This window comes from Carlito syrichta, unplaced genomic scaffold (assembly GCF_000164805.1).
Source record: "Carlito syrichta isolate Samal-C Ts95f unplaced genomic scaffold, Tarsius_syrichta-2.0.1 Scaffold109649, whole genome shotgun sequence".
NCBI classification, from domain to species: domain Eukaryota; kingdom Metazoa; phylum Chordata; class Mammalia; order Primates; family Tarsiidae; genus Carlito; species Carlito syrichta.
In genome coordinates this window covers 1-9,533 of record NW_007053745.1, presented here as the reverse complement: position 1 = coordinate 9,533, position 9,533 = coordinate 1, and the positions used below count along the sequence as shown (strand labels likewise).

Genomic DNA, 9,533 nt, shown 5'->3' with positions numbered 1-9,533 from the left:
AATAATAATAATCTTTTTTTTTTTAAGTCAGAGTCTCACTCTGTCGCTCAGCCTGGAGTGCAATGTCATGCCTACAGGCACCACTGCCTCGACCTGCTAGGCTCAGGTTTCCGCCTCAGCGCTCCAAGTAACTGGAACTAAAGGCACACACCACATGCCTGGCTAATTTTATTATTTATTGTAGGGATGAGGTCTCACCAAGTTGCCCAGGTTGGTCTCGAACCAGTGGCCTCAGGCAATCCTCTCACCTTGGCCTCCCAAAGTGCTGGAATTATAGGCGTGAGCCACCGCATGAGGCCTAAATAATCTTAATCTATCCACACCAAATGAAGGTTTACCAGTACCTGGCTTCCTAGGGATATTTACTTCCAGGACAGCTCCAAACTGAGCAAATACTGTTTTTAAGTCATCTTCTGAACACTGGAGCCAAAAAAGAAGAAAGAAAAAGAGAAATATTATCATAGCAAATTAACATGAAGCATCAACTAAGCTTGTTCACTAGGAAGAACCTGAATACTTTTACTCCTTTTTTCCTTCCAAAATTAGAACATCAAACATTTCTGAAAAGCCACCTTCCTTTGTATTTAACAGGCAAAAAAAGACAGACGTCAGAGAGCTTTTTCTCCCCTCCTTTTCTCAGGAATAGTTTCCCCAAAAAGGAAGGCTTCAGACTTAGTGTCCTCATTAAGTTCTTATTTTCACAGGCCCCGTTCTAAACTCAACAGGACCCAGGCTCATTCCCAGAAGGAATTAAGCCCCAGCACGCCCATCTTGGTAAGAAGTTCCACCATGAGCGCACTGTGGCTCTCTAACATCCTTCAGAACATGCAGTGTTTGTTTTTTTCTTTCACTTACCTTAAAGCTCAGGTTCCGAATAATTAATCTGGCTTTCTTATCTGCCACTTTGGCTTTTTTAGGCTTCAGCTCCTTCTTTGCAGTCTCTGAATTTTCTAAAAAATAAGAGGCAATGGAAAAATTCTGTGCTCCAAAATCACCCACTTCTAGGCCAGGACATCACAGAAAAAAGCTACTAGTGACAGACAGGTGGCATTTACCACAGGGTTAAATGTGGCAGTACCCAGTAAACACCAGATTTTCCAAATGGAGATGGGAAAAAAAAGGACTAAAATGAGTATCAAAATACTCTGGATGATTCTGGACATCAAAAAGAAATGCAGGAAGCCTTAAGTTCTGGAAACTTCCCCCCATGCCTCTCTCATCCATTTTCATAGTGCGCCTTCTTACCCTCAGGGAAAACTTATTTCTATTACTAGAAACTCACCATTTCCCCTCTTTTCCTTTGTCTTGTTCCTCAGTTTTTTCTTGGCAACAGTCACATTGATCTTGCTACCTTCAAAGGTGGTGATCTCCTTGAGGGCCCTCTGAACATCTTCCAGCATAGAAAAAGTGACATAGCCAAAGCCTCGACAGGCCTTACTCCCTGGAACAGTGCAAAAAGGGAAAGAGAGCCATGAAAAGGAGAAAGCATCAGAAGCCAAGAGCACTAGTGGAGCCTCAAGGCCTAAGCTAGCAGACAGACTGCCTGCTGTCTTATTATCGGCTTGCCAGAAGTCTCGGCAGGAAAAGAAACAAAGGTGGCATCAGTGGTCCATTCCCTACTTTGCTCCCAAACTGTTAGGTTTCCTCCTTGTCTAATCTGGTGTCTTTGCTGTTAGCTCCTCTTCTTCCCCCTTTCCTGCTCAAGAATACGAAGATCCATGATATACATTAGACCCTCAAAGAAGACTGAAACCTCAAAAAGAATGAAACATCATCACAGAAGGCAGGAAATGTAAGTTTGTGCTATGGCTTGAACGCATCCCACAAATTCCACATTCTGGAAACTCAGTCCTCAATGAGGCAGATTGAAAGGTGTGACCTTTAACGGGTGATTGGAGCATGAGGACTCAGACTACACGAATGGGCTAATCCACATCAGAACACTGCAAAGTAGGTAAATCAAATATGACCAACTTTTCTTTCCAATGAATAATTTCTGATGGAGGAAAGTGAATTGGTTGATGCCAGAGGGTGTTAGTAGCTGAATAAGCTCCTCCTTACCAACCCCAGGTTCTTCCACAGGACTACACAGAGAAGAATAGTAGGAACAAGCAGATGAAAAACTACAAGTATCAACTATAACCCCTTTGCCCTTTTTTGGTTTAACATTTTTGTATAGTAAAAGTTTAAGTAATTTATTGCATCAGAAAGGAAAAGGACAGACCAAAAAGTCTGCCTACTACCTGAAGAAGAATCAGAGCCCATGTGCTCTGTTCTCTGTCCACTACACTCAAGCCGGCTTCAGGAGACAAGACCTTTAACACGGGATGCTGATCTACATCAACTGGTTAAAGTTGATGCTGGACACCAGGAAAGCATACTGTGACATGGAGATAGGTTTCTTTCCTCTTGAACCCCTTCTCACAAAAGCCTAGCTCCTCACCTTTCAGAAAATAAGAGCAAAAAAACTCACAGCCCTCCCTGATCAGCCCAGCCAAAATTAAAGCAGCTGAATATAACACACTCACAATAAACACCATGTATTGTATGTCCGCACAAAGCACTCTCACATACATTTAGAATTCTCCGCAAGCCTGGGAGGTGATTCCCATTTTAAAGAGGTGAAGTGACATGCCACTTCTGCTGAAGGAGACTTCACATGCATTCCATCCCATCACTGAGTGTGTCAAACTCAGCACTGTACCTGGCAATCAGCTGACTCGCAATAGGCCTTACTGAAGCTTGACAAAAGGCTATTTTCATCATGCCCAAACTAGCTCGTATATGTGCGGCGCACAATAAACGGGGAGCGCTGTAGAAACGTAGGGGAATGCTTTGCCTTTCGGAACCGAACCCTATGGGCTCATCTAAAGCTGAGTCCGTTTGGAAAGACACTGAATTCCCAGTCCCTTCTGGGCGCAGATGAAGGGCGATGTGGCTCCCTGACGTTGGGGAAGGCGTCCTCGTCCCCATCCCGCTCCCAGGAATCCCCGGCCTTGGCCTCGGCGCCCCGCCCCCTACCTTTATCGGTCACCACGAAGCACTGCTTCACCGGCCCCACCTGGCTGAACAGCTCCTCCAGCTGCTCACTGCGGGCAGAGCGCGGGAGGCGGCCCACAAACAGGGTCAGGCCGGCCATGAGGCCGGGATATCCAAGACGCGTGAGGACAAACCAGACGGGCGCACGCGACTCAGCGTGCCAGCTTCGGCAGGAGGAACACACCAAGTTGCCCGAAGATTCCGGAAGTGCTCGTCGTTCAAAAGCGTCCGGAGGAGAACATGGTGGGGAACGGGAACAAATGTTCCGGAATAAATAATAATAAGAATGGCGCTCCGGGGCGGAGCTTCTTCAACGGGACTCCACCTCCAATCACAACACTGTCTTCGCTACTGCAGGGAAACTTGGCATCGACAACTCCTACCCTGCTTAAAATCTCACCTCCGGGAGATCTACCCCAAAATTCACCAGGATGGGCAGGAGAAGTCGTTTTTGCCTCAGGCCTAACCAAGGATCTGACATATAATGAGTGTTTAATAAATATTTTCTGAAATGTCTCCACACATTTCCAGATTACGTGCATAAACACAAACCAGAACACAAAGACATAGACACAAGTGTGCCACATCCATCATCTGAACTGTTCTCATATTCTAGGAGGATATTAGACATCTGTCACCCCAGGCTCACAAAGTATGACTACTAAAATACACATATTCCTAAAAGAACTAAAAATTGACCTTCCATACGATCCAGCAATCCCTCTCCTGGGTATAAACGTGGAGGGGGGAAAAATGACACCTGCACACGCATGTTATAGCCACAATAGTCGCAATAGCAAAAACATGGAATTGAAACATGCCAATCTAAAGTGGACTGGATAAGAAAATGTGGTACATGTACACGGTGGATTATTATGCAGCCATAAAGAAGAACAAAATCATGGACTTTGTAGCAAATTGGACAGAGTTGGAGACGGTCATACTTTGTGATCTATCACAGAAACAAAGAACTGAATACCACATGTTCTCACTCATAGTGGGACCTGAACATTAATCACGTTAACACAAGAGAGGGATCAGCAATTGTTAGGCACTGCCAGGGGAGAGAGGGAAAGAAGAAGGGGGAATGTAACAACACAAAGTGTACCTGGTCCCAAACCAGGGGAAGTGAGGACCAGTTGGAGGCTCAAACTTCATCTGCATGCAGCCTACTTGTGTAGTTAATCCTTACGTGCACCCACCATCTTTATAAGAAAAATTTTAAACAGTACACACACGGACACAGATCATACACAATTATTCTTTCAATGAATATTTACTGAGCTCCTTCTTACTGCACATTAGCCTGGGAGACAGAATAAGACCCTGTCTCAAGAAAACCCCCATTGAAAACAAACAAAAACAAAATAAAAGTAATGATTTTAAAATTTCCTTTTTTAAAAAAAATATTTTTTTAGCTAGGCATTCTGCAGGGTGCAACTGTCTTGCACACAGTTCAGGTCCTGAACCCCGTGAGTCAGGCATTAAGGATAAAATAGGTGAACTAAGGAAAGTCAGGATCTCCTCCCTCATGGAGAATACAGCCTAGTAGGGGAAACAGATACTTAACATGAAAAAAAAAACCTCACAATACATATGCACACTACAAGACCACATCAGGGCACACACAAAGAAAACACAACATACAGTTTATACACACAGACCTAGAACACAGGTCCTCTAGGAAACAGAAGATCTTCCCCTAGGTCAGTTCATCAGACAGACTCAAGGCTAAAATATCTCGCTTAGCCAGGAAGAGATCTGGTTGCTCCTGGATCCTGGAACACACAGAGTATTGCCATTTCACGGAGTTCAGGACCTGAACTGTGTGCAAGACAGTTGCACCCTGCAGAATGCCTAGCTAAAAAAAATATTTTTTTAAAAAAAGGAATTTTTAAAATCATTACTTTTATTTTGTTTTTGTTTGTTTGTTTTGAATGGGGGTTTTCTTGAGACAGGGTCTTATTCTGTCTCCCAGGCTAATGTGCAGTGACACAATCATGGCTCACTGTCTCAACCTCCTGGACTCAAACAATTCTCCTGCCTGGACTTCTCAAAGTGCTGAAATTACAGGTGTAAGTCACTGTTCCCAGCCCTTAATAATTACTTTTAAATGGTAGTAACATGGTAGGTAGAAAACTCAATGAGTATAAAAGGTACTATGGTGAAAATTTAGTTTCACAATCTCCTCAAGCCCTCTTCATTTTCAATACATTTTGGATGGATGGATGACCGATTGATGGTGATGTGCAAGGTGAGGGGGCTCTAAACATCAGATTTATTAAGCTCTAGCTCCAAGTAACATACACTTAAAAGAAAACAACACAGTTGTTTTAAAAAACATAACTCAGGAGAGGAAGCTTTGGAATACAAAACACACACACACGCACGCACACATATGCACAAAACATATTTATATTTAGTCAGGGTCTCACTCTGTCATCCAGGATAGAGTGTGGTGGCATGATCACAACAATCACGGCTCATAGCAGCCTCCTGGACTCAGGCAATCCTTTCACCTCAGCATCCTGAGGAGCTGAGACTACAGGCACATGCCACCACACTCAGGTAATTTTTTGTGGAGACAAGATTTCACTATGTTGCCCAGGTTGATCTCAAACTCCTGGGCTCAAGCAATCTGCCGGCCTTGGCCTCCCAAAGTGCTAGGATTACAGGTGTGAGTTGTTGTGCCAGCATGAAACAGATTTTTAGGCTATTGGGCTAATCCTGTTCAGGATGAAGAGAAATAAATAGACAAAGGAAATGGATTGCATCATCTGAACAAAGTTGGTTTGGGATTCCACATCTTCCCTCTTCTTTCTCTATTCCTCCTGCCTGCCTTTACCACCTTAGGAACTAAAATTTCATCCCCAAAGACTAAATTGCGAACTTTGGGGCCCCAGCTGTGGGGAGGCCTTCCCAGTCCTGGCCGCCGGATGCACAGGGAAAAGAGCCCTGAGAAGGTTGTTCTGACATCCCTTTGCAACACACTCTACACTTGCTAAGGACCCAAATCCTCCTTAAAGGACAAAACCAAACTGTGTTTCTATGCCCATCAGGGGGCAGCAGCTACCCACAGTGCAGGGTTCTGTGCCCCTCTGGGAAGACTACAGAGCAGCTGACCCTTTCTATTCTTCCTACAGTTCTGCTTCCCCAATCTGTCTCCCAGCCCCATGCCTTCCTATCCATTAATATCAGAGAGGGCACACGGTTCTTTAATCAGTAATATTTGCTCATCCATCTACCCACGACTTGTGCAGCATTCTTTATTAAATAGCAGGAGTCCTAGAACCCAGCAATGTGGCTTCCAGGAGAAATAAACTGCCTACCTCATCCTCATCCATCAATGTGCTGGAGCCCAGAAAGGAAGTAAGAGAGGCCTGGGCTGTTCTCAGTAAGTCTCTCCCAGGTCCCATCCCCGTGGCTCCACTCCCCCTCGCAAGCCAAACCTCCTTACAGTACAGAATGTTTCTTGTTCTCAGCACTTCTCACAATTGTAATTAATTACTTGTGCCATTGTGATTATGTATGCGATTAGTTGTTTAACGTCTGCCTTACCCCCTAAGACTTCAATTCCATAAATTCAGTTCTGGTGTCCATCTCATTTACCTCTCTATTCCCAGCACCTAGGACATTGTAAGCATTCAACAGATATTTTTTAAGAGATTGAATGAATGAATGAATGAAGGTGAGTTTGTCTTCCAGTCCCCGTAGTATCCAGATTGAACAGTGCATTAGGATCTACCTAGATTTCTTCTAGGAAAGGCATTCTGGGTGAGGAAAGAGACAAAGGGGAGGGTCATCTAAATGGAGTCCTGGCCTTTTTTATGAAGTCAAAGGGCTGAGGTCATTTTAGCTGAGGAAAATCAAAGTATTGGAGCCAGTGAACACCAAGTTATATTCCTTTATCCCATTCTCCCCTACCAGCTCCATTCGAAGTTTCCCTACAGAAAAGGGGTGTATGTGCATGAGTGTGTGGGTGTACATATGTGTGTGAGAGTGAGAGAGAGTGTGAGAGAGACTGAGACTGGTTGGGGTATCTGGGGCTCAGACTGCTCATTTGGGAAGTGTATACATAAACCCAAGGACCCTTGACGGAGAGAGTGAATGAGAGAGCAACTGACAAGGATTAGAGTAAGGAAGAGTCATAGAGCTGAGTGTGAGCAGAGTCAGATGAGAGGCAGATGGAAGGGTGAGTGAGGAAGAAAGGGAGCCATTTCTCAGAGCAGCAAGCACTCCTTGCCTCACACAAAGCAACTCCGAAGCTGGGCCCGCTACAGCCCCTACAACACCAGTGAGAAATGCCTGTAATTAGGAGGTTGGCAGTTCTCTGGGCCTCAGCCCAGAATGACGATGCAGCAAGAATTTCTGAGCCAAGTGGAGCCAGGTGATGGAAGAGACACAATCAAAACCATTCCAGTCCCACCCTCAGCGGCGCCTGTGCCACCTCCCTCCCATTTCTTGTCCCTGCTATGATTCTCACCCTTCCCTAAACATCACTGATTCCCTACTACCACCTGAGGTCCAGGCCCTGGACATTGCTCTCATCCGAGACAGATGTTCATCCCCAAGGAGTGCAGTGCTTGAATTCTTCCACTCATGCATTGGATCTGGCAGAGGGTCCCACTTTCCCGGCCTCTCTGCCCACTTCCTTTCTTCTTGGCCTCTTAACCTCCCTTCTCTCCTCCTGTTTTTCCACTTTGAGTCTAGTGTGTATGCCTCTGCAGGTCTCCCTGTGATGTGGAGGATGTCTGCCAAAACACCATCAGGTTTTCATTTTCAAACCTAATCCACAACCCTGCTTTTGTGCCACTCTGAACCACTGCATTTTAGCCAAATGACAAATGCATGCTACAGAGCTCAGAGCCAAGTGCTCCTGGCAAGCGAGTAACAGCAGCATGCTGGTGGCCGGATGTGCCCGTGGATCACTGCACTGTGAGTTCTGCTGTGGCTGCTGGCTGGGGCTGGAGAGGCTCTGTCTAGGGAGGATCTGCAACTATCTGTGGTGAGAGTGTTCCAGGAGAAGATGGGGAGCAGGGTTTGTTTGCCCAACCTTGAAGACACACTGTTGGCAGGGGAAGAAGGTATTTCTTCTTTGTGACTCCCAGTCTGTGGGAGCATGGCAGGGGGCTGCTGGGGACCCCAGCTTAAGGTGATTAGACCCTTTTACACGTGTCTCAACACTGCCATGTCTTGACCACTGACTAGTCCCTAGCCAGCTGTTCATTTGGACATGAAGCCAGGCTTTTGGGGATGCAGGCATTCCCACTGATGACTGCAGCATTTCTGTGCCATCTCTCAGGGCTGTGTTCCATCTCTATGGAAAGTTGCCTGCTAGGGAGCCAGAAGAGTCTTCGAGGGCTGCTTCAGGACCCTCACTCCTCCCAGACTCCCTGGTCTTGTATGAAGGTCCCTGAGGTCTAAGGTGGACCCACCCAGTCCAAAGCTGCTTCTCTTCCACTTCTGGGGGGAAGCACTGCTGCCGCGGCCCCCATGGAAGCTTTCCCAAGAAGGTCAGCCCTTTCTCCTCTGAAAATATTTTATTGATAAATTAACTTTGAAAGCATTCCCCTCCCACCCAACTGCTGTAAAGTCTCCTAGATGGGTCATGGACCCCTGTGGGGAAGGGCCACTTGGAGGACAGGGAGTCTCACGCAGGGGTGGGATTCCTGGGCATGGCAGAGGTGGGTAGGGAGCCCGGGCGGTCCGAGGTCTTCGGAGGACAGCCCCTCTCACTCAGCACCAGAGTGGGGAGTGGTGGTCAGAAGGGGAGCACCTTGGAGCTGTATTGCTGGTGAATGCCAAGGAGAGTGGGACCCCTGCCAGCCTAGAAATGCAGCTGAGGGCACCGGTGTCCCCCCCCAGGCTCCAGAGAAGTTGGTACTGATTCCCAATCAATAGAGCCTAGCCACTGGCCTACCCACCCAGGGGCCCCTAGATGGGGAAGGAATTGGGAAGAGGTATCTGAGCCAGGCAGGACTGGGGAAGGTTACAGTGTGCAGGTCTCGGGCGCACGGCAAGGCCGCCTCTTCACAGGTCTATGGTGTCGCTTCCCACGCTCAGTTCGTCGATCTGTCGGCAGGCGTCCAGGAATTGTTCCTGCAGCAAGGCCTCCTCGACTTGCAGCTCAGAAGCAGGCTCTGGGGAGTCGCGGGAGGGCGGGGACAGGGCCTGGTAGGATCCTGAGACCGGGAGGCTGGGGCTGCTTCCTGAGGGCCGCGGGGGACTGAGGATGCAGACCAGGGGACAGCGCGGGGGCCTGTCAGGGCTGGAGCACAGCAGCATGGACGAGCTGTCCCGCGAGAGTCCGCACAGCGAGCCGGATGAGGCGCTGCTGCCCGCGGGCCAAGCCCCGGGGGAGGGCAGCTCCGGGGGCGCAGGGGAGCCCGGGGTCTCCTCTGACCTCCCACTGGGCCCGGCCCCAGCCCCGGCCCCAGTCTTCGTCCCCAGCGAGGTGGTGCGGTAGAGGCCGAGCCCCGGCAGGGTGTCCCCTA

At 47.7% G+C, this 9,533-nt stretch overlaps 1 protein-coding gene across 2 annotated transcripts in view; it reads right to left on the bottom strand.

The window, feature by feature from the left end:
* Positions 1–3,244, bottom strand: part of RBM28 (RNA binding motif protein 28) — a 28,168-nt gene extending 24,924 nt beyond the window's left edge. Inside the window, exons 1-4 of one of the 2 annotated variants that reach the window (XM_008068601.1) lie at positions 3,022–3,244; positions 1,283–1,441; positions 856–950; positions 345–420 (exon numbers count right to left, since the gene is read on the bottom strand). In XM_008068601.1, coding sequence (XP_008066792.1) covers positions 345–420; positions 856–950; positions 1,283–1,441; positions 3,022–3,139 — 448 coding nt within the window. In that variant the 5' untranslated portion in view covers positions 3,140–3,244. The remainder of the gene's footprint in view (positions 1–344; positions 421–855; positions 951–1,282; positions 1,442–3,021) is intronic. The other variant, XM_021717512.1, reaches the window with a different exon arrangement.
* Between the last annotated feature and the right edge of the window lie 6,289 nt (positions 3,245–9,533).